At 34.4% G+C, this 26,198-nt stretch overlaps 1 protein-coding gene across 1 annotated transcript in view; it reads right to left on the bottom strand.

Moving 5' to 3' along the window:
* The window catches only part of PolQ (DNA polymerase theta), a 379,759-nt gene extending 363,681 nt beyond the window's left edge, over positions 1 to 16,078 (bottom strand). Inside the window, exons 1-3 of the mRNA XM_090409009.1 lie at positions 15,898 to 16,078; positions 9,125 to 9,423; positions 5,779 to 5,839 (exon numbers count right to left, since the gene is read on the bottom strand). Coding sequence (XP_090265135.1) covers positions 5,779 to 5,839; positions 9,125 to 9,408 — 345 coding nt within the window. The 5' untranslated portion in view covers positions 9,409 to 9,423; positions 15,898 to 16,078. The remainder of the gene's footprint in view (positions 1 to 5,778; positions 5,840 to 9,124; positions 9,424 to 15,897) is intronic.
* Positions 16,079 to 26,198: the final 10,120 nt, after the last annotated feature.

The following is a 26,198-nucleotide window of genomic DNA, read 5'->3' as shown; positions in this document are numbered from 1 at the left end:
ATGGTCTGCCAGTCCCAACTTGCCATAGTAATAGTAGCGAATGTATCTTTCATGTTCTTCCAGGCGGATGTTCACTGATCTTCCTGTTTGCCCATAATAGGCCAAGTCACAGTCACACAGAACGTCATACACTCCTGGGTGTGCTAAAGGGTGAAGTTTATCCTTAGGCGAGAGCATCAGAGTTGCTAGCTTGACATGAGGTTTGAAAGTGGTGCGAAGGCCATGTTTCACCAATACTTTGGCTATCTTTTCCGATGTACCTCTGATATAGGGAATAGAAATGGTATGTTGTATTCTTGTGTATTAGGGGAGGGCAGAGTAATGGGCCTATGTAGTATTTTATCTATTTTGTAGGGATTGTAGCTGTTGGCTAAGAACGTATGGCGCAAGTATTGGAGTTCAGTGGTCAGAGCTATATTATTAGAACAAATGGCTCTGGCTCTGTGTGTAAGTGTTTTTAAAATGTCGTACTGTTGGACTGGATGATGATGTGATTGTTGTGATGATGTGACAGGAAGATACCTACATAAACAATCACATCATCATCCAGTCCAACAGTACAGCATTTTAAAAACACTTACACACAGAGCCAGAGCCATTTGTTCTAATGATACAGCTCTGACCACTGAACTCCAATACCTGCGCCATACGTTCTTAGCCAATGGCTACAATCCCTACAAAATAGATAAAATACTACATAGGCCCATTACTCTGCCCTCCCCTAATACACAAGAATACAACATGACCATTTCTATTCCCTATATCAGAGGTACACCAGAAAAGATAGCCAAAGTATTGGTGAAACAGGGCCTTCGCACCACTTTTAAACCTCATGTCAAGCTGGCAACTCTGATCCGCTCGCCTAAGGATAAACTTCCCTTTAGCACACCCAGGAGTGTATGAAGTTCTGTGTGACTGTGACTTGGCCTATTATGGGCAAACAGGAAGATCAGTGAACATCTGCCTGAAAGAACATGAAAGATACATTCGCTACTATTACTATGGCAAGTCGGGACTGGCAGACAACGTTTTGGACACTCCTTCACACAGGATTAGATGGAGGAAAACAAATGTGCTATTTAGGAGTCGTTATAGATCTGAAAAATTATTTTTTGAGTCAGCAATGGCTTTGAAGAATTCTCCCAACTTTCACAAATATGGTTGCATTAATTTGCCAAAAATTTGGGAGACGGTTATCCTAAGAAAAACTCCTGGATAACTGCTGTTTTTTTTTATTTATTTTTTGTTGTTTTTTTCATTAGAGGGTGCCAAAAAATAGGACTTTAGATCTTTTGTCTTTTGCAATTATATTGTTTCACTCACTCACTATCGTGTTTACAAGTGTTGTGCTCTGATGATGCTGAGTTGAAAATCAGTGAAATATAAGCGTTAATAAAACATCTTTGTTGATAAAAGTGTTTGTGGTGTTGTTAATACCATGAAAAATAAGTATTGGATTCAGTGTGAAGGTTTAAGTGATAGTTCTGTCTCGAATATCCTAACATTTACTGTGGCATTTCAATGAATTTAGCTGTAGTTAGAAGTTGAAAATAATTCCCCTTGAAGCAATAACTGCCGCGATTATTAATGTTATAAGTGCTTGCTAAATGTTAAGTATAGAGTGTAATAGAGTGATACCAGGAAATTTATTTAGCAAGAAATTCTGTAGTATTGATCAGCGTGAACAATCTTTGTAATTGAGAGAACTGTGAATTTTGTGTCTAAAGATTTGAAGTCTAATTTAATATGAATGTTTTGACCTGACGAACTAAGTTAATTGTATTGTCTTATTTTCGGAGTTAAAATTTATGTATTTGTCATATAACCTTGCATTAAATGTTTTGTTTTGTTGATTTCAATATTGTGTGTGCCTGATTCTTTTTCATTGCACTGTTCATAAAAACTTCAAACCTTGTGGGAGCCCTAAGTGAAAATTATTAAATTCGGCCTGTATGAATAAGGAGACTGCTGAGTTAATTGAAGATTGATTCTACTATTTAACATAGACTAATTTAAATATAGGGTGGCACAGTATAAATATAAATTTCCCTATATTTTGATTAGTAATCAACCAGCAATTAATTTATTTTATTAAGAACAACATTACAACAAGATGGCAGACCATATAGACAAGAGGACATTCCAACACTGTTATACCCATCTGACATCTACACAACAGCAAGGAACTAAACATTTATCCAGCCTGCTTCCCTCACCTGAACACTCTTGAAAGTAATGAAACTTGTGTTTGCTCTTGATATTTCCAAGGCATCTGATCATGCCTGCGTTGTCGTCTTCTCATCAAGTTATGTACACATCTTTATGTTGGAACATGATGTTAGTAATGACTAGTCCATGTCCTGAACAGAAATCCAGCAGATACCTTATAATTAGCTTTGCTCATTTTTCTAAATTTTCCAAACAATTTTGATATGTTTGGTATTCATTTCCTACTCTGCTGTTTAGATCAGCATGGGCCATCTTTTCCTTTTTTTCCCCCTTATGTTAACTCAAAATTGTTTTCTCTTCTTCTTTAGTGGAACATTCACTCACTGATACCATAGGAACAAGTAAGTCTCATTGTTTAATTTCCCATTTTGCCATTTTTGCCCACATCATTCTACTTGAAATTTCCTGCCATTTAAGAAGACTGTCTTCACCTTTAGTATCGAATAATGAAGAATGTTTAAAGTTCCATTAAATGAAACAGTGTATTTATAAAACTGAACTCTGTTAAAAGAAGAAAATTAGACAGTCTGTCAGCGATATCAGCTTAAATGTATATTTATTAAAAGTCCACAGCAATAACTTTAATTAATAAATAAGGTAGATATTTCATACTAAAACTAATAGTACATCTTCAGTGTTACAAACAGATAGGAATAGAATACAAGTAACGAACATTCAGTGGATCACCTATTAAAATACAATGTTGTCACGAGCTAGGAAATGAAAGAAATTAATAAATAATTATTATTTAAGATAATTAGTTTTTTAATGATTACATAAAATAAAAGTCTCCCAGATCTTTGAGAGAGAGGCAATCATTTCGATTTAAATTCGGTCGGTGTAAAAAAGCTTCACAACTTTCTTTAAAGAGTCATTCATATTTGAACCTGCATCTATGAAGGAGAATAGCTTTATCCCACTGGATATTATGGGTAGTGGTAATACTGTGCTAGACCAGACTTCTGAGATTTGTTATAATCAATATAATACTGATGTTCTTTGATTCTTTTTTTTTTCCCACAGAACAGCCAGTTTGTCCAAAATAAGAAACATCGCATTCACAAGGAATTTGGTAAACACCAGCCAAAGACAGAGATGACAGTTTATCTTTTGTAGAAGGCAATAAGGAAGAAATTTTGTTGATAGGAATATAAGTGGGAATCAATTGGTACTTTTTCAAAATTCTACCTATAGGTTCTGAGATTCCTGAAATGTAGGGGATTGGAACTCTGCAAACTGTTGAAGAAGTGGGAATGATAGGAATATAAGTGGGAATCAATTGGTACTTTTTCAAAATTCTACCTATAGGTTCTGAGATTCCTGAAATGTAGGGGATTGGAACTCTGCAAACTGTTGAAGAAACCTTAGGTATTGGAACATAAGATTCAATTATCTGTTGGATTTGATTAGGGTGGTAATTATTAGATTCCATTAACTTTTTAATGATGGAAAGTTCTTGTTCTAAGATTTCTGGAGAAGAGCAAACTTTATGTGCCCTAAAAATTAGAGATTTAAGAATGTCAAATTTTTGAGATGTATGGTGAGCAGACTTTTTATGAATGTATCTGCCAGTAAATGTGGGCTTTCAAAAGATGCTTGTAGATAAGATACCAGAAGAAGACACCTCTACCTACAAAGAGATCACGCATAATCCTACAAATTCACAGATTAAACGATTAAATAAATTACTTGATGAGGTCATCAGTCGGGACCCAAATTATGTGGATAAATTACGCACCTACTTTGGAAGATCTCCCCATCTATATGGTCTCCCGAAAATCCATAAAGAAGGCTATCCAGTATGACCAATTGTGAATTGCACTGATTCTCCTACTTACCGAATTGCAAAAGTCTTGTCTCATTCTTTAAGTGCTCCCACTGGACATTCCAGATCCTACATAAAAAATTCAACAGATTTCCTGGAAAAAATCAAGGATTTAAAAATGAAATAGTCTGAATTGTTAGTCAGTTTCGACATTGTATCTCTGTTTACCAATATCCAATTAGCCAACACAGTCAATTTATTATATGAAGATTACCCTCCAGATATCGCAAAGATTTTCGAATTTGTTATTCATTCAGGTTATTTTAGTTGGAAAAACAAGTTGAAGGTACTGTCATGGGTAGTCCTTTGTCTCCACCTTTGGCTAACTATTTTTTGAAACAATTCGAAGAGACTATGTTTTCATCCATTCACTCTCAACCATCTCTTTGGTATCGTTATGTCGATGATGTTTTTGTCGTTTGGTCACATATCGAAGATGAGCTTTCCACCTTTCTACAACAGATAAATAGTCTTCATCCTTGTATCCAATTCACCATGGAAAAGAAAAATTCTGATACTTTATCATTTTTGGACATCCTGCTTACTCAAACTTCTTCTGGTACCTTATCTACAAGCATCTTTCGAAAGCCCACATTTACTAGCAGATACATTCATAAAAAATCTGCTAACCATACATCTCAAAAATTTGGCATTCTTAAATCTCTAATTAATAGGGCACATAAAGTTTGCTCTTCTCCAGAAATCTTACAACAAGAACTTTCCATCATTAAAAAAAAAATGGAATCTAATAATCAAATCCAACAGATAACTGAATCTTATGTTCCAATACCTAAGGTTTCTTCAACAGTTCGCAGAGTTCCGATCCCCTACATTCCAGGAATATCAGAACCTACAGGTAGAATTTTAAAAAAGTACCAATTGATTCCCACTTATATTCCTATCAACAAAATTTCTTCCTTATTGCCGTCTACAAAAGATAAACTATCATCTCTGTCTTTGGCTGGCATTTACCAAATTCCTTGTGAATGCGATGTTTCTTATTTTTGACAAACTGGCCATTCTGTGGAAAAAAGAATTAAAGAACATCATTATTATATTGATTACAACAAACCTCAGAAGTCTGGTCTAGCACAACACAGTATTACCACTACCCATAATATCCAGTGGGATAAAGCTATTCTCCTTCATAGATGCAGGTTCAAATATGAAAGCCTCTTTAAAGAAAGTTGTGAAGCTTTTTTTTACGCTGACCGAATTTAAATCGAAATGATTGCCTCTCTCTCTCTCGAAGATCTGGGAGACTTTTATTTTATGTAATCGTTAAAAAACTAATTATCTTAAATATTAATTATTTATTAATTTCTTTCATTTCCTAGCTCGCGACAACATTGTATTTTAATAGGTGATCCACTGAATGTTCGTTACTTGTATTCTATTCCTATCTGTTTGTAACAGTGAAGACGTACTATTAGTTTTAGTACGAAATATCTACCTTATTTATTAATTAAAGTTATTACTGTGGACTTACATGTTGATTTTAATAATTATACTATGCCATAGGTTCCTCTAAAAATAAGAATTAAATGTATATTGAAATAATCACTGCACAGAATGAGTCAGTTAAGTTTATTCATTCAGTTTTAGGCATGTCACTTGATGGGTGAAATCATTATAGGTGATTTCCTGGATGTGAGTGTGACAATTTTTGGAGACTAAACTGAGAGTAGAAAACATTTAAAATGACTTATGTAAGTAAAACTTACCTTTAAATTGTTACATAAATTTTCTCTGGCATTCTTTGAGATTTCAATTTCCTTTCCACTTCTATAAATATGTGGGGGGGGGGGACAAAAAACTTTGAATTAAAATAGTCCAAAATAAATATATTCACTCTTCTATTTCTTTATATTCCAGTGTAACACTATTAATTTGCTACAGATGGATTACAAATAATTCAATCCAAGTGTTAATAAATAGTAACACCACAATATATAAAGGGAAAGTTCTGTGATTCAAGGAATTTTACAAAGTCTTAAAAGCATAATTACTAAATTATACTTTAGAGATTACCAAGGTGTCACACCCATGTGTTTCTCATGGTTGTGGCACTCAAGTAACTGTTGACAAACAGAGGCAGCACATAAAAATCTGTTACACAAAAGGTAGACCATTCAAGCAATATTACAAATATAAAATCTACACAGAAAGGATTTTTTTTTTTGTCATTCATGCTGAAAAGGCAAACTGTAAATTAAATAAGTTTGGGACATAGAAAGCAATTCTGAAATGAGAATAGGGAGCAAGCAATTACTGAAATGAAGGCCTCTCCCCATACCATACAAGGCGAAAATCACCAATTTGAACCTCGATTTTTCAATAATAGTAACGAAATATTTAAAGAAAAGAATTCTGCATGCTGAAATCAAAGCTTCAGCATCTCACTCAGCCTAGTCACACAGTAGCTGCAAAGAGACCACTAGCTAATTTAAATCCTTGGAAGGACAAAGTGCAATAAACTTGCCTTCTGTTCAAATAGCAGTTGAGCATTCTGGTCTCTCACAAAGGCTAATGTGCACAATTTCTCTATTAATGTTTCAATCTCTCTCTCTCTCTCTCTCTGATGACAAGATGATACCATCCTGGTATAACCTGGCTGACCTCCTAGTATTGTTCTTCTCTTCTAACTCTTGCACCGATGATCAGATCAGATCAAGACAAAGCACTCCAAGACTACCAAAAACTGTATTCTGCATGTTTCCTCTGGTCACCTGTCAGACATCAAAAGAATGCTGAATAACATGGATAACAATGTCTTCTGGTCCATGTTCATGACATGCTCAGTAAGATCCAACTTTTCTTATTAAAGAAATACCATACAGCAGACTTCTGATTAATCATGAGCAGATCAGGAACAAGTAGAAATGAAAAGAAATTCATATAGTATTTGAATATGCACTTTAAAACTCAAGGATTCTTTCTCTGTTTTTTTTTTCTCAGTTATGTTTCATCAACATGATTCCAATAACAAGACTTTTCATTATTCTGTCAGTTTTACAACTATATAGACTACATAGATGATTTTCTTATTTATTTCTGAGGATTCAGATGACTTTTTCCCACAATATTTAAAAGGAAAATAGCTGTTTCTTCAATCAAATTCAGATTCCTATTTATCAAAACTCCAAAATCACTACCCTGATTTCACAAAATTATGTAACATTTAATTAATGGGAAGGAAGTGAAAATCAATTCTGAAATAAAAAAATATCCAAAAGAGGTTACCAGCTAAGCAAACCAGTCACAGCACTACATCATACTGAATTCCAAACAGAATACATGAAGCAAAAGGAAAGCACAATTCTTCCAGACAAAATGATGCTTCAAAACTTATGGAATATTATATACAGGAAGGTCAATCAAGGGATCAAACTCTCTTCTTCAGTTTTAGTTTTTAAAAAGTAATAACATTTTAAAAATTAAAAAGTACAATAACAATACTCTAGATTTTTCCAGAGTTGTTACTATACTAATAATGTATAAACTTCATAAAATTTTATAAGTTGTATAAAATCCATAAATTTGTGTCATTTTATAAATCCTGCATAATAATGAATAATAAATACTAAGCTAATTACATATTCTTTTTACTTCTTATCTAGGGAAATTCTCAACAACTCTGGAAAAATAATCGGGGGGGGGGGGGAACTGTATACTGGGAATCTACTGTGTGTACATCTCAATGACAGTATACTCCTTCCTTTTTTTTCCTGGAATTTTACCTTCTATTACTGTTTGAGAAGTCTTCCTTCAATCCTTTCAATGTGTCCAAAGTATTTCAACTTTCTTCTGTCAATATCCTTAAGGAGCATTAAAGTTCTACTGATCCTTTCCAACACTCATCCATTTGTCTGCCTTTCAGTATATGATATCCTCAACAATCTTCTGTAACACTACATCTCAAAAGCAGCAATCCTTTTTTATCTGACTTCTTTAGGTTCCAAATCTCACATCTGTAAGTCGCTGTAGGAAAAACAGCTGCATCCAAAATCCTCAACTTTGTTCCCATGGAGATAGATCCATCCTTTCATCCAGATTTAGACAAGTCTTTGATGTTTTAGTCATTCCTAATCTTCTTCTGAACAGCAATTCTTCACATTAATAATGGATGTTAATCGTTAATAATGCATATTTACTAGCATACATAAAATGAAAAATTATTTTTTTGTAACATGTACATATCTACATATAGTCAAATTTCAAAATGTTCAACAAAAAAAGGAATAGTTTATTATAGTAGTAAGTTTGGTATAGTGAGTACATTTTAGCATAACATTACTGCCTACTAGACTTTCTGGTAGTTGTCATAGAGAGAGAGTGAATTCACTATTGCATATATGTGTGCCATTGTGAGAGCTAAGTGCATAATTTTACCACTTAGTTTTTCTCTTTGACTATTTATCTCACAAAAGGTTGTAAACCTACAGTGCATTAGTACCATGGATAGGTTAAGAGATAAATAACATGGAAATTCTAACAGGAAAAAACATCAATATTGAAAGAAAGAAAAAAAAGTGCATCAGAAATGTCTAATGCTTCAAAACAGCAACATCATGTTCTAGCATTATTAAATTGCATAAATGTATATCATCTTTTGTGAATCATTGTCAATACAATATATAAGCTGCTTCAATAAATTAATGTTTATGATACAAAAGTAATGAGAAATGAATTTAATTACTTATGATTATGGGACAATTTTTGCTAAATCCAAACTCTTAACACGTTTCTACTAATTCATTGCTTACTGCACATGAGTGATAGAAAATGATTATTACATTGCAAACTGCAATAAATTGTCAAACAGCATTCATTCCAAATCTTTTCTTCTCTGTATTACACTGCACTTCGTCCATTTTAAATGAATAAAATGCACAAAGATTGGGTCTTGTTATTTTTTAAATGACAGGACCACATTCTCTGTGTTAGGATTATCCATAGGTTTAATAGGTTTTATTTTACTAATTAAAAATAATCACATCAACAAAACAACAACAAATACTGTAATCAATTCAACACATAATAATATGTTATTTGAATAAAAGCACAAACCTGAAATGCTCAAAACAAGAATTGCTAACAGATCCATTCCTACATTCTGGGGAATGCTGTGAAGAAACAGATGCTGATCTTCTAGTATAATATCTGTTTGAACTGGTAATATTAAAATCATTAGAAGATGACCTTTTTTTTTGGTGTTTCTTTCTTTTTGATTTAGAAACTGGAGTATGTTGCTCCGATTCAAATGAAGAGCAATTTTCTGAAGAATGAAGAGGAGGTTTGCTTTTAGATTTAAAAAGTTTTTTTTGTTTCCAGGTTTCTGTTAACTTTTTCATTTCTGTTTAACAATTCTGTAAAATATAAATACACATTGTTTACACAAACAATACAAGGAGAGAGAGAGAGATTAAAAATAAAATAAAATAATTATTTTAATACTCTAAATAAAATTCTACATACGAAAATTGTTTATAATTAAAATGTTATAATACTAACGATCTGCTAATGCCTATTATTCCTCAAAAGTAGGAGAGGGTATTTTAGTCATGTCTACCTTTGGAAGACTGAAGGGCAGTCAATTCCCATCCTAAGTCAATCAGAGATAGATGGCCCAAACTCTCAATAATATTAAAACAGCATCTGGTGAAGAGAGTACAGAAGATACCTATTGTCATTTCATGGTCCCTAACCCAATATATTGTCTGAAATGTTGAAAGTTCAATGGTCAATTTTCTTGAGTTTATGGAATCAAAAATCAGTTTCCAGAAGGAAATATATTTGTATATCTATTTCTAGCATGGGTATGCAAGTTTTTTTGGGAACTGGTCAAAGAAAGGGTTAGAAAAAAAGTCAACAACTAGAATTGAACTTGGAATGGTCTTCAGGCAGCCGAGTGCTATAGATGCATATGCCATTTCCCCAGGACTATGCAAGGCTTATAATTAAATTATAAGCTGCAACAAATATGGCATGAAAATCAGCAATAAAAAGACCAAAACTATGAAAATAGGCAGGAGCATAGAAAACTTCAGTTGCATTCTGAATGGAGAGTCTATAGAACAAATAAAATATTTCAGCTATTTAGGCACAGTTTTTAGTAAAAACGACAGGTTAAATCTGGAAATAGACAACAGAATAAGCAAAGTGGGTGTGGTGGGTAGCCAGCTGAATAAATCTATATGGAATAAGGGAGAAATTATTTTAGAGAGAAATTGTGGGTTAGAAATAAAGCACTTGATCAAAGACTAGAGACTACAGATCGGGTTCTGAGAAAAATTAAGGGAGTGAACCAATGGCAGAATCATATTAAAAATGAAGATATTAGAAAGGGACTTGACATTATTAGCATTCAAGAATGTCCAAGTAGCCAAGTGTTGGGGGGGGGACTTCCTGTTGCAGGTTTAATGGAATATTTACAGCACTAGGAAAGGATTAAAAACTAACTTTACTGCTTCTACTATTTCGTCTCAGTCAATGAGACATCTTCAGGGATTACGAATAATTCTTGTAACATACACACAAATACAAGACAATACTAAGAGAAACATATGGTTGACTCTAAAGTCCTATCTAAGTAGTGTGCCCTCTATGGGCATTTGTAGGTAGCCTAGGATGTAAAGTGGGACCTCTGATAATTAATGTTTCCCAAATTTTGGGAAGTTTTATACAACTGCATTTATTTAAATTCAGCTGATTTCTGGGTGTCACCACAGATTCTAAAAACAGTCTTTCTTTTTTGAATTTACTATGGTGGAGAATGGTGGTTTTTCTCCAGAAGATCCTTGAGTTGTATCCAAAACATGATCTGTAAGGCCAGATTGACCGTAGTCGTGATTGCAGATGTATGATTTGTGTTCTTCTAAACAGATGGTTGTTGATTTACCTGTCTATTCGTAGTAAGCCAGCTTGCAGGAAAAAAAAAATTTATATACTCCAGGCACTGAGAGAGGACGGTTATTCTGATTATTTTTCTTGAAAGAGCAAAATTTACAAACAGAGAGAGGAAATTGTTAGGGGTTCCCCACCTCTCACCCACACTTGCCAATTTTTACATAGAAAATTTTGAAAAATGAGTCATAGACTCAGCTCCTCTCAAACCTTCTATCTGGCTAAGATATGTAGATAATGTGTTCGCTATTTGGCCTCATGGCCTAGACACATTAGACTCCTTCCTCAGTCACCTCAATAGCCTACATCCATGAATCTAGTTTACAATGGAAAAATAAAATAACAACAGCTTACCCCCTCCTAGACACTTTAGTAACATGCCTTCCTAATGGTAACAACCTTTCCTTCATTGTATATAGAAAACCTACTCACATAGGCAGATAAACTCTCCCACCATTACATCAATAATATGGCATTATTAAAACTCTGACCAATATAGTCCACAATCCTTGTTCCAGTGGAACCTCCCTTTCAAATGAACTCAACCACATACACAACACCTTCCTTTACAATGGCTACAGTGATAACAGAATTAAAAAAATAATCAGCTGCTTTCCAAATCCCTGGCCATCTATTCAGAAAGATTTCAGAAATGCCATCACCATCCTCCACGTCCGTGGCACATCAGAAAAAGCCAGGTTCTTAAAAAAAGTACAACCTCTACATAGCTTTTAAGCCCCACCGTAAACTTGCTACCCTTATCCTTTCTACCAAAGATCAGCTCCTCCTCTCTCTGTTCTTAGAGTATATAAAGTACCCTGTTCCTGCAAGCTTGCTTACTTCCGACAGACAAGTAGATCAGCAACCATCTCTTTAGAAGAACACAAATCATACATCTGCAATCACAGTTATGGTCAATCTGACCTTGCAGACCATGTTTTGGATACAACCCACGGTATCTCCTGGAGAAAAACCATTCTCCACCATAGAAAATTCAAAAAAGAAAGACTGTTTTTAGAATTTGAAGCAGCACTCAGAAATCAACTAAATTTAAATAAATACAGTTGCATAAAACTTCCCAAAATTTGGGAATCGTTAATTATCAGAGATCCCAATTTAGAGTCACCTACATGTTTCACTTGGTATTGTGTTGTATTTGAATGTGTGTTACAAGAGTTATTTGTAATCCCTGAAGATGTCTCAGTGACTGAGATGAAATATTGGAAGCTTTAAAATTAGTTTTTCCTAGCACTGTAAATATTCCATTACACCTCCAACATAGAGCTAATCTAAAGTGGTATGACCACTTAAATAGAATGGGTGAAGAAAGGTTAGTAAACAGATGTATGATGGCAAGATGGTAGGAAAGAGACCCAGTGGAAGACCAAGGTCTAGGTGGATTGATTCAGTCAGAAGTGCCTTAGAAACATGAAATGTTAGATATGGCAATATTGGAGTGCTCACAAGTAATACATTAATTTGGAGGAAAATTGTTGATAGGAGATTAATAATAATGTAAACTTAATCATGTAATGCTGTCATAGTAACCCAAACAACCCTTGGGTGTACATATCAGGAAATCGATGATGAGCGATTTAGAAGGTGTGTTTCAGACTAAATGAAAATAGAATGACTGCCAATCGTTATCAAAAATATGGGAAAGTCTGATTAGAATATCGCATAATTAATTTTTTTTTAATACTGTTATGATTAACCTTTTACTCAGTTAGAACATAATGTTACCGGAAATATAACATCACACAGCTCACGCCATTGAAAATTAATCCATTGTTTGCATTCTATCTTGTATTAACTGTTTTTTGCCACTGAAGATGGTCTGTAATTTTCAGACTGAAATATATGGCCTTATAATAAATTTATCATCTTTACTTTGTGTTCACATGTAAATAATTCATAGGACAGACTGATTACAAGTACTCCACAGAGATTGATAAATAAGAGAAGGTGATATAATAGAGAAACCAGTTGGTAAGTGGAGCATATCAGATGAATATAGGGGACCCTTGTGGGCAGCTTAGGTGATGAGTTATTCAACATACGTTAACAGTATTACCACATGTTATTTTATTAACTGGTTATTATTTTGCTGGATTAGTTTTTTTTTTTTTTTAACTAGCCTTTTCAGGTGCCACAATACACATGATGACTGTAGAAAACAACTTAAATAGAAATGAACAATTTGAATAGAAAATGCCTGCTACAATAAGTGCCTTCATAGACAATTGAAAGAACAACGGTATGTTGAGACGGAGAGTTGTACAGTAGGTGTCCTCCTGTGATGAGTCTTCAGACTCCTTGGAGGTGTCACGAATAATAATAATAATTTGAACTGTTTCCTGTGCTCATTGTCGCTTGTGTATTGTAACAAAGTGGTGTTCTAAAGATGTCTTATTAATATACAGATAGCTTAATACTACATACACTTGCAGTTCCACTCACTTCTAATATTTGAACTATTCTACTCCTTCCTCTCTTGATACTATTCTCACCATTAGACAATTCCAATAAGCAGTATCCACATTCACATAAGTATCCATCCAATCCTGCCTGTTCAAAGTCATCTCCTCTACCACTTTTCCATGACATTCTGATATTCACATCTTTTCCTTACACTTTTCACTTAAATACACTGTTCATTAAGGAATGATAACTTCTTTGGCAACCATTTAAAAATGTCCATCTTTTCTCGTTTTCATATCCATTTTTTCCTCTCATGCCATACTTCCTCCAATCAACTGCATCTTAAATGTCTACATACAGATCATGATTACTTACACACTATCTGCAAGCACAGCTGTTCTTGGCCCAAAATTAACTGTTTAGTAAAGTGCCCTTTGGATGGAAATAACTGAATTCCAATCTTGTCAAGGGTGTCAGGTGATCTCATATGGAGGTGTGTGTTTCAACTGTGAAGAACACACACACAATTAGGGAACGTAAATACCAACTGGCCTTACGGCCTTGGCTTCTTCATCCATTATTCTAAACATCCCCCCCCCCCCTTACCTAACTACCTGTGTTCATGATCTTTCTCTTAAACTTAGCTAACTGAATTTATTGTATAAGATTATTAGGAACATTTCTGCTCTCAAAATTTATGATTATGTACCACAATCGATTGCTTTGCTTCCTTGCATCGGATGTTATGTTAATAGTAATGATATTCACATCTTTCACTTACCTCTGTTTTCAATAGGGAAAAAAAAAAAAATTGCATAATAACTGGTATTGAGTGTAAAGGGTACAGTATTTATAGGAAGGATACACAGGATAGGAGAAAGGGAAGCATGCTGCTAATGATACCAGATAACTTGAATCCAGTTAGAGTTGAGACCTATGATTGTAATATTAGTAACAGTTTTTCATATGGCAGTCAGTTTGAAGCCATCTGCCGTGAGATGGACTCGAACAAGATCAAATACATAGCAATGTGTTGTTACAGACCTGGTGGATCATTTGCTAATGATGAAGAAATGCATCACCAAATGGAAAGGGTCCAAAGGCGACTGACTAAGATAGTTTCTGACCTCTGGAATGTCGAGTATGAGGAAAGATTGAGCAGATGTAATTTACAGTGTCTGGTGGACAGGAGGAAGAGGGGAGTATAAAGGGTACAGTATTTATAGAAAGGATACACAGGATAGGAGAAAGGGAAGCATGCTGCTAATGATACCAGATAACTTGAATCCAGTTAGAGTTGAGACCTATGATTGTAATATTAGTTGAGACCTATGATAGAGACCTACAAGTTGGTAAGGGGTTATAATAGGATCAAGGTGGAGAAGTTCTACAGAGAATAGTGGGAGATCAGAGGTAATCCCTGAAAACTGTATAAAGAGGGTGTGAGAGGCAGGTTTTTTTCATGCAGAGTTGCGAATGATTAGAATGCCTTGCCTGAGAGTGTGGTGTCTGTAAGGAGTTTGAGTGTGTTTAAGACACGGTATGATGAGATGTGTGTGTGATAAAAGGACCTTCCAGATAAGTCTTTGACTCCATGAGGTCTTGGAGGTAACAATAATAATAAATACAGATGATAGGCACAAAAAGCGTAATCATAACAGGCGATTTTAATTATCCAAACATTGATTAGGTAGCAGTGAATCAGTGAATAAAATATCTAATCAGTGAATTTATTGAGCTCATTGAGGCATAGAGCCACTGGATGTTGAGTATGAGAGCAGCGTAAATGAATTCAAGAACAAGTATGATAGCTGGTGCATGTGGCCTCCCTCGACAAGGCCTTACTTGGACTACTGAGTGCAGAGCTGGTTTCTGTGGCAATTCTGATACAGTGGAGAGTGTGTCAAAAATGATATTTGGATTGTAAAATATAACTTATGAAGACAGATTGAGAATCTGTGGAGAGCACACATTAGCAAACAAGAGAAAGAGGGTTGATATGGTTGAGACTTACAAACTTCTGCAAGAGTCATACAAAATATCAGTAGATGGAATTTTTCCTTTTATCAGGGTGGGTGAAAGACTAGAGGGTATCTTTGGAAGATGAGAATGAACGTCATCAACAAGGAGATGAGAGCTCAATTTTTCTCGAACAGGGTGGCGTTTGATTGGAATGGATTGCCATTAGATGTTGTGTGTGTGCAAGCAGTGTGAATGAATTCAAGAAGTATGATAACTGGTGTATTTTGTGGCATCCCTCGATGAGTTTCTGACTCCCTTAAAGTCTCTCTTAATAACAATTATTATTATTATTAAGTGACACCTCCAGGGAGTCCAAAGACTCATCGAGGGAGAGTGTGTCAACAGCATCGAACGATTGATCCCTTCCAAATACTAACTGCGCTCAAACTTGCTTAACTTTTTTTTTTTTTTTCGTGAGCCATTAGTAGCAGAGGCTCTACAAATCGACCAACCTTTGCCGGCAAATAATATAACAAAACGAATGACGTACATACCATTACACGAAAAACTACAAATTACCAGCTATTTCATGTGCCAATTTTGGGAAAAGCATACATAACTTTTCCCGTATTAATATTAATAAATAAAAATCACATCTGTCAAAATTCATAGGCATATTTGCATGCATTTAACGTTAAGAATTTAAATACATTATTGTACACTAAAATTAGCGAATTTTCGACCACACGCCAGATAAAATTTTAAATAAAACGCGTTTCAATCACCCTCGATACCAATGCACTTTCAAAGTATATTGCAAATAAAATGTTTGTAAATATGAAACTTTATCTAAAATTTCATATTGCTGAAGGAAACAAATTATCAAATAATGTTAACTTATTTTTTATGAAAGTAGTAATAATTTTAAATAATAACGTCATGTTTCATGTAAACATGTATTTCGTTAAAAGACTGTGCATTAATAAAAGTGGTTTGGCGAAAATATCTATTAAGATTTCGTTATACTGAAATAGATAAAATTCATGATATAGTTACTTAAATATAAAGAGCTAATAAGCTTCATTTCGGCGATATAAACAATATTTTATATCCCCCAATATCCCCTTAATTTAAAATATTATTCATGATATAGTTTTAGCGATTCATTTTATTCGAGGATTCTGCCTTTAATGAATTTGTCGAATTTTAGTATTTTGAATATTTATAAATACTGTACTGCATTTGTCAAGGCACTTTTCTTGCCATTTTGTTTGTAACAGAACCGTTTGAAAGGCTATCAAAAAAATCATCGCTATTTCTAAGCGAAATAAATATTTGAAACTTAATTAAAGCCTTCATAATAAACTTGAAAGGTTACGAGAATGAAAAAAAAAAAAAAAATCCGCTACACGACTTTTGTCACTTACAGAGAGACTAAGCAAGGTCATTTTATAATGTCAAAACTAGATAAGTAAAAGTTTTTCAAAGACGGGGTTGGAGGCAACAAATTCAGAAGTCCAAGTCTCTATTTCGGCTGTAGAGCCATAAAAAGAAAAACTATTGAAGGTTGAAGAAGAAGTTCAATTGCAACCAGTAGTCACTCACAGAAAGTGAGAGATCTCAGCCAAAACGATCATTAATTATAAACGGCACCCGGTAAATAGAAGCGAAAAATGCTACTATTTTCAATACCCACGGGAATCGAAGTATATTATTGTCTAAAATAGTGTTTTATATAATAGTGTATAAAATAGTTGGAGTCTACGGTAGAATTTATTGAGTTTACTGGAGAAAACCCGAATTCCCACTTGAATGTGCCAGAAATTGACTAATCCGGGAACCAGTTGAACAAAGGGTTAAAAGAAGTACCTCTACGACCGAAGTCAGGAAAGGATTCTTTGAGCGGCCACGCAGAAGTCTCTCTCTCTTTCTTTGAAATAATGATGGATTTTGAATATTCTTCAATAAATAGTTTTGCATCACCAGTCTGAAGCATTTCTATTAAATTTAATAGAGATAGGAATTTAAACTGCTCACAAGATGACCAAGCGATCGATTTATTTTAGTTGAATCATTTAAACTAGAAATTTTGGAAAATTATTCCAAATGCTATCAATGATTTGCACAGGATGATGGCATATAATAAAATTTGAAATTTAGGATATTCATTAAAATTTGCGAATTGACTTAATAGACCATTTATATTGAATAAAATTACTGCAAAACAGTCATTTCTGTTACTAAACAACTCCTAGATTCAAAGTTCTTTGATAATTATATGATCATATGACGTGAGATAATACAATTATCAAGTTTAAACCAAAATCTGCTAACACCTTTCATTATCCCCAAAGGAAGAAGGAGAGACCATTAGGGCTATGTTTTTGAAATCTCAGGGGAACCAATCAGGGATTGCTGGCCCATGATCGTATATATTTTCTAATTTACGTCAAGAAAAGAGAGTTAAGCAGACAACTGCCACCATCTCGTGGAACCTAACATTAACACTAGATATTGTTTTCTGAAATAATGTAATTTCTAAAGTCCATTTTCTTCATTTGCATAATTATAATCCGATTTTCTAAAGAAAATAATACATCTACTACCAGAGATCGACAAACTCAGAAAGCCGTCAAATAAAGGCTTAAAAAAAGACTCTTCTAAAGAGCATTTAGAACCGTCTTTCTACAGGCTGCCAAGAGCTAGGGATGCAGATATCATATAATAATTTTCATAACATTACAAGACCGTTTCTAGAGAAGACTATAATAATAATAATAATAATAATAATAATATTTTTTTTATTCATCTCTCAAATATTTGCATGTGATGTATACAATTATCATCTCGAGTAACATTCAGTATATTATTTTACAAGGTTCAGCATTAAGTGGCACATATAATGAAATTTCAATTATAATGATATTAACATATGTTTTGTTATCTTTTAAAATAACAATAAAATATATAAATCAGTTAACGCCTTTTATTCCATTATAGGGAATAGGCGAGACTTTTATACCCTCTCTAGCGTCTGGAGACTGAGTGAGCAGTTCAGTTCAGTCTCCACCGGTAGATAATCAGAGATAGCTATCCCCTTTTTACCACTAATTATAGCAGCCATCGATGAAGAGGCTGGAAAACAAGTGCTGCCATCTCTTGGTACCTAACTCTAACAAGATATGTTACAGTCTGAAACAAAGTGGGTACTAAGGTCGATTTTCTTGAGTTTACGGGATAAAAAAACCCAAGTTTCAGGGAGAAAAAACCCGATTGCTGTGCCAAAGATCTACTAACTCGAAAACCGGTCGAAGAAAGGCTTAGAAACAGTTCCTCCAGTCGGCGACTAGACTTGAACTTAAGTCTGACTTCGAGCGACCAAGTGCAGAGGACGCAGCGTTACTTCCCCTGAGCTACACAGGCCTAAAATAACAATCAGAGAAACTAATTTACAATTATATAGTTCAGAGTTACACAAATTATATAATATTACATGTAATTTACTTTTTTTTTTCAAAGTTTGAGAAAGACTGATTATACAACAGTATTTATACATAAAAAATCATATATTTCCTATTTCTCACAAACATACAATGTAAACTCATTATTTACATATTTTTTAATAATAAGAACAGTTTATTACATTATTTTTTTCATGCTACTTTTTTTTATTATCACATAATAATCAGTATCTTCAGTATATTCTTTCTTTATTGTTTTATATACTTTACTGTCCGTTTTACATTTCTACATTTGATTATAAGGCTTACGTGTAGATGAGTGAGGCAAGTTAATCCCACCTACTTCGATGCTTGGGTTAGTTTTTATGAAGAGAGTGGGATTTAGCCTTCACTATTTGTGTTGTTGTTACTGTTTATGCATTGGATGTAGGAATTGGATGCTGGTGATTTGTGATGTGTATATTAGTGTTAATGGTGTATTATCTTTGTTGGTGTATTTTCCAGAGTTCGTTTTTTTAATGTTATGTAGTTATCTGTGTATTTTAAATTTCTTGGTAGGTTGTTGAGGTGCGTTGATATCTGATGTGATCTCACAAAAGAACCGTATGAGTTGTTGAAGGGTGTAGGGATGTAGAGAATTGTTCTAGGTCGTGTTATACGATATACGCTGTACATTGCGCCCTTCGATTGGAACAGGCCTAAGTTGGATTCTCGTAGTGACGGGAGGAATCTTTATCTAGACGATTTCAATCGAAGGTGAGTTAGCCGATCTCATACGGGGGTAGCAGGGTTTTTCTCCCGGAAACTCGGATTTTTCATCCCGCATACAGACAAATCGGCCCTTCAGAACACACGCAATTTACAGACAAAAAATACTAGTTGTGGTGGGCCATAGATGGCGTTGATGGAGATGATTCGTAGTAAAAGTTCGATGTAGTGGTTGAGACAGTTGTAGGTATCCTCCCGCGATGAGTCTTCGGACTCCTTGGAGGTGTCAGGAATAATAATAATAATAATAAAATGTGCCTCTGTTGTTTCGATAGGTAATTTTGAAATAATTCCTTGTTAATGTTATGTAGTGTTTCAGGTTTTTAATGTATTCTGTGCGTGTCGCCATGTGCTGGTCGGATATTGGTTGTTGCATATAAGGTGTCCAAATCACTGTTGACAAAATTTTCCGGGTAATGTTCCTAATTTTATAAGGTGGCTGTTTGATGTGTTTGTATAGACTGTAATATATCTGAGTAGGGATTAGCGGATACCGTGATATAGGTGGGAATAATGTCTTTTACTTGGAAGAGTTTTACTTGTTTTTGTCGAGAGCTTTGTTTATTGAGTCGGCGATGTCTTCTAATAAATAAAAAAAATTCTAGAGAAAATAACACACACACACCAGAAGTGTGTGTTATTTTCTCTAGAATTTTTGAGATGACTGGTAGGGTAGCTATTGGTCTGTAGTTCTGAGTTTCGTTTCTTTTACCTTGTTTGTATATTAGTGTATATCGAATATTATGTTCACAAGTCTCAAAAGTATTGGATTTATTTGTTCAAAGATGAGTGAAAAAATCAGATGTGTTATAATGTCTGTGAATCTTATTTTGTCTATTCCTGGAGTGGTCTTTAGTTTTAGTTGTAGGAGTGCTTTTTTCAGTTCCTGTTTTGTTAACGGGAAAATAGAGTAAATCGTTTGTTTCTTGTTGACTTTTGTGTCGGTATTTTTTTTTTATCGTTGGTAGTTTTTTTTTTTTTTTTTTTTTTTTTTAGTTCTGTGATATTATGGTTGAACGAGTCTTCTAGTTCCTCTTGGTTTGTGTCCTGACCTAAGCTTTATGCAATAAAATCTTGTGCTGAAGTTTCCTTTTTTCGAGTTACTAATTCGTTGAGTGTAGCCCATGTTTGCTCCATGTTGTCGTTGTATTCCCTGAATTTTTGGAAGTAGTAGTGTATACGAATTTTTGTTGTTAGTTGATTTCGTGTGTTTTTGCATAAGGTTTGTAAATGTGTGTTACTGGGTGACTTTTTAAGTTTTTTTATAGATTTTCTTTTACAGTAATACTATTTAGTTTGTCGTCTCGTTTGTGTAGACTTTGTTGCTTTATTGTATATTTCTGTGAACTTTAGTTGAAAATTCTCGTATAATGTTACAGGATCATTCATTTTAAGTAGGCAATTCCAGTCTGTATTTTTTTATTGGTTATCGACAAATCTCTTTAGTATGATCGAGTTTTGTAGACTTTTGTGGTGGTGGGAGGGGGGTAGATAAAGCGAAGTTGAGACAAAGTAGTGATCAGCAATATTGAGGATAATTACTGATTTTGTATATGTATGGATGGGAGCCCGTATGTTGGTATAATGAATGAATGTTCTCTTGTTGGGGAGTTCATGGTAGGGTTTATGTTGTACTGACTTAGTATATCAAGATATGTGTTAGTGGTTGAAGAAGTGTTGTCAAGAGTATTTATGTTAATGTCTCCTATTAGGATGAGCCTGGGTGTTGTACGGGGTTCGATGCCGCTTAGCCATGCTTCTAACTCATGAAGAAAGCTGAGCGGATTATTATCTAGGGGTATGTATATTGTGTTTATTGTGTATTTGATACTGTTGTGGCTATTTGTGATTTCCAAAATTAGTGTTTCCGCATGTTCGAAGTGAATTTGTTTATCAGTCACATTGTATTTTTCTTTGATAAATGCCACAATTCCACCTCCTCTTTTGTTTGGTCTACATAAGTTGTAGATTTGATAATTATTTATGTTATATGCGTAAATTTCTGTGTCGTTTATTGCAACTTCGGTCAGTATTAGCGCATCTATGTTTATCATGGTATAATTGGGCTGTGTTATCAATGTAAGCCAGATTTTTTATACTTCTTATGTTTGTGTGTATGATAGTGACTTTGGTATTGGTGGAAATGTTGCGTGACCATTTCTTCAAAGAGTCAAAACCTTGAAGTTTATGTTGTCTGGATATGTTCGCCTATGTTTGAGATCTCCATTATATATTTTTTAAATGAGTTCTAATCTTATTCTTAAGGATGTGAAAAGTTAGTGTTTTATATTGTTAGGCTGTGTAAGTCGGATTCACTTGTAATTATATGAACTCGAGAGTTTTCATTCTTTCTAATAAATATCTGTGAATCCTTAGTCCACAGGAACTTATAGTTTTTCTCTGTTTTTGTCTTTTTTTCTTGGTATAAAAGATTTTTGAAGTATGGAGTCCAGTGTTCCGTTATATACATTGGTCTTGGGAGTTTCTTGTCAGTTATGATCGTTGTTATCGGCCTTATTTTCTTACTTGCTGCAAAAATGCAAGTAAGAAAGCAAGTCTGTTGGTAAAACTAGCGATGATTGTTGCCGCCTCTCTTTGTTTGTTTTGTGGGATTCGGTTAATAGAGGTGATATCTGTGGTTGCAATTTGAATCCTAATGTCTCTGCCGATCTATTGCATTATGTTGCTAAAGTCTTTTGTATTTTCTTTTGTTATTCCCTCAATTTGAAGTTATTTTTTTCTTTCTTTTTGTAGTATGTGCTCCATTTGACACTTGAGTTTGTTTACCTCTTTCTACAGTTCTTCATTTTTGCGCTTGAGTGTTTCTAGTGTTTCAATCGTTACCGTTAATTTTGTCTTTATTTCTCACACGGTTCCTAACATTTCTTCAGAGGTCTCGTTATTGAACTGTATGTAACGTTCATACTCCTCAAATTTTTGGTTGATTTGTTCCATGTGTGTGTATTTAGCAAGTCTTTCACCATAAGTTTAAATGAATGAAAGTTATCTGTAATTTTAGGATCAGGAAGCGGCTTACCTTGATGTGCGTCGTTACTTTTCTTTGGTGCCTGTTCTTTGTTCTTCGTTTTCTCACGGCATTGTAGACATCGACATTCGCGGAAAGCAAAATAAGCCGTTTCGCGGCTTCTTTTGCTTTCCACGTGCTTTCTGCGATCCCTGAACAGTGGAAATGTTTTTTGTCACATCCAGAACAATGAAGCCCGTCCCTTTCGTCGCTTAATGGCTTGTCGCACTTATTACAGCTCATTGTTTAACCTTCGCTGTCTTGGTGATCTTTAGACTTTCTTCCCGTTAGCGACTATAGTGCGGCTTTTAAAATGGCAACGTCCTTTGTTCTTCGTTGGTTGGTGACTGCAGTTCGCTCTATGACTTTCAACACTGAAAATTTGAATATTACATTTTCCGATTTTGCTGATTTAAACGTACCTGTCTTCAGCGTGACTAGTATAATTAAATAGCAGCAATTAAATAGAATTAAATAATAATCATAATAATAGATAGGGTATAAAGTCCTCGCCTACTCTCTATAAGGGAATAAAAGGAATACATTTATTTATTTTGTTATATAATAATAATAAAGGAGGCCTGTGTAGCTCAGTGGAAGTGTCACTTGCTTCCTCTGCAAGTGACGCAAGTCGCTTGCAGATGTCGCTCGAAGTTTCACTTAAGTTGATATCTTGTTACATGGAAGAACTTTTTCTAAGCCTTTCTTCGACCGGTTCTGATTAAGTCAATCTCTGGCATGGTCAAGTGGGCTTTTCCTGCTTGAAAGTCTGGTTTATCATCCTGTAAACTCAAGAAAATCGACCGTAGTGCCCACATTATTTCAGACAGTAACATATCTTGTTAGGGTTAGGTACCAAGAAATGGCAGTACTTGTTTGCCAGCCTCTTCGTCGGTGGCTGCTTCAATTAATTATAGACATGTACCAGCTATCTCTAATTGGCTACCGGCAGAGATTGAACTGCCCACTGAGTCTCCAAAAGCTAGGTAGGATATAAAGGTCTATAAAGGTCTCTTCTACTCCCTATAAGAGATGCGTAGTAGCATCAGGTTGCCGAAAAAGATCGTTCTAAGTTCGATTCTAAACACCGAACACAGGAACTTATTTTTCTAAGCCTTTTCTCAACAGATCGCCCAGTAGGATGATTTACTGCATCGATTTTTTTTTTCTCCTGAAATCTCGACTTTTTCGTTGTGTAAACTCAAGAAAAAAAAATGAAATCACTGATAGTCTTATGCCAGGTGACCAAAAGCCCCCTTAATACCTTTGATTTCTCTTACAGAGTGTAGCAACGCGATTTCAACCCTATCAAAGTATTTCATGACTGAGGGAGGGAACTACCATCTCCACCGATATTATGACTAACAATCCGGCCTCTGGTGAAAAGAGGTAGCTGACAAGTTCCACCATTATTATGGTCCGTAAGCTTAACACTATTCATTTATTGTTTGAGATAGAGAGTTCTACGGTCGATTTTCTTATGTTTCCCCAGACGAAAGCATCCGGGAGAGAAATCCGTTTACCTGTGCCATAGATCGACTAAAAGGGAAACCGGTTGAAGAAAGGTTTAGAAAATGTTCCTCTATTCAGCGATTAAATTTCAACCCAGGTCTTCCTTCAGGCGAACAAGCATTGTAAAATGCAAACACCATTAGCATTAGTGATTGGCTAAGTATGGCCTAACTTCCCACTTTCTGCTAAATTTAATCACGGTTAAATGGCCTGTCTACTCCAATGGGAGAATAAAATGCTTCTCTGGATTTTCCCTCAAATAATGAAAAGAATGAGTCCTTCATTTCATAATGAGTATCAGAGGCATAATTTTATTTTGTCTAATTCTTTCCATTGAACTGGTTTGTTTGAAGCCCCTCAATAAGTTTAATAATACACATTAATAAATAGCAAAGAATCTAGCTTAATAACTAAAGATAATAAGATCCAAACAGAAATAAAGATCAGAATCAAAGCAACTAATAAATCATATTTCTCCCTTCAGCAACTTCTCTCATCTAAAAAGCTGTCATATGAATCTAAAATAAATACCAGAATGTTCATTAGACAAGTCGTATTATATGGTGCAGAGACATGGAACATAACAAAAGCTGATGATCAATTACAATGCTTCTTGAACAAAATCTTAAAAAATATATTTGGTCCGGTGAAAGATCCTGTGACGGATGAAAGGAGAAGACGAACGAATAAAGGGCCACTAATAATAAATGAAACCAGAGCTAGTTGCATGAGATGGTTAGGACACCTGGAAAGAATGGAGGATAACAGGCTAGTGAGGAGAACCTTTCTACATCACCCAAATGGAAGACGTCCTGGAGGAAGACCTTACAGAAGATAGATGGATAACATTGAAATGGACATGAAAGAGCTGAAGCTGCAAAGCTGGAAGGATTTGGCTAAAGATCGGAAGAAATGGAGAAATATGGTGCTTGCAGTTAAGGGTTCGTGAAATTCAAGAAGAAGAGGAAGAAAAGAATCTAGCTGCAAATGATGATGTGTCTGCTCTGCAATAGTCTATGAATTCAAATCCTGCAGTGAGCAATGTCGTGAGCGCCTTAAGGGTAGAGAATTTCATTATACAGTGGCTTGAAAAAGTAACATATTGGTAGGTATTGAATTATCTAACTGTAACTCATCTGTAGCAGAAATGTATAAGAGATTTAAAATCTTCTTTGTGTGTGAGTGAGATACACGTAATAAAGAAGAAATTGTGAAGGAAGTATTATTATCATTTCAATTCTTTGATAATAACAATTCCTCAGTGGTAAAGAAAAATTAAATAAAATTTGTTCTAAATACATAAAATAAATACACTATTTACGCAATCGAAACACAGCTGAAACAGTAGATTTTAATTTGATTAATTGTGCAGTTAAATGCAGAATCAACACAAGAATCTAACTGTGTCAAATAATATCGCATTGTACAAAATATTTACTCGTTTTTTTTTTATAAAACAGGTAATTGTTTTGTAAATGTTTTTTACAAAACAGGTATACTCGATATAGAGGAAGAACCTTAAAAAGAGATGGAATTGAGTCCGAAACAGGCCACTTGGCCTATAAGCCTAGAAAGGAAGAAGAAGAAGAAGATGTTCAATAATTGTAAATAGATAGATTCTTCGAAAGTGCACCAAGTGCACTTTCGAAGAATTATAACTGCGATGATCTTGAAAAAAGACTCGCACGCTAAGGAGGCGGTATGAATTTTTACAATATGCAGATAATTTACAATAGTAACATAATATTACCATCAAAAACTGAACGTTTCACACAAAATTAATATTGACTTGAGGAATACGTTAAGAAAACTTGATTATATTACAAAATTGTAATAAGTCTCATATTCTAGATACACGAACTGTTACAAATTAATGTAATAATCAAATGAAGGAACTTCCAACTTCTATGTAATACTGGAACTATTGGGAAGAATGGGGTTACCTCACAGTACTACAAGAAAGATGTCATATTAGTGTTAACTGAAGTAACTTCAAATTAATAAATAAGTCCACTTATTCTTTATGTTATCATATTTATATTATTATACCAAATGAAAGCAGACGTCCTTTAGCACTGACTTTTTGATG

Source organism: Typopeltis vanoorti, chromosome 19 (genome assembly GCF_054136105.1).
Source record: "Typopeltis vanoorti isolate ZY-2024b chromosome 19, IOZ_Tvanoo_1.0, whole genome shotgun sequence".
Classification (NCBI taxonomy): domain Eukaryota; kingdom Metazoa; phylum Arthropoda; class Arachnida; order Uropygi; family Thelyphonidae; genus Typopeltis; species Typopeltis vanoorti.
The sequence above is the reverse complement of the archived record's forward strand: the minus strand, read 5'-3'. Positions and strand labels throughout refer to the sequence as shown.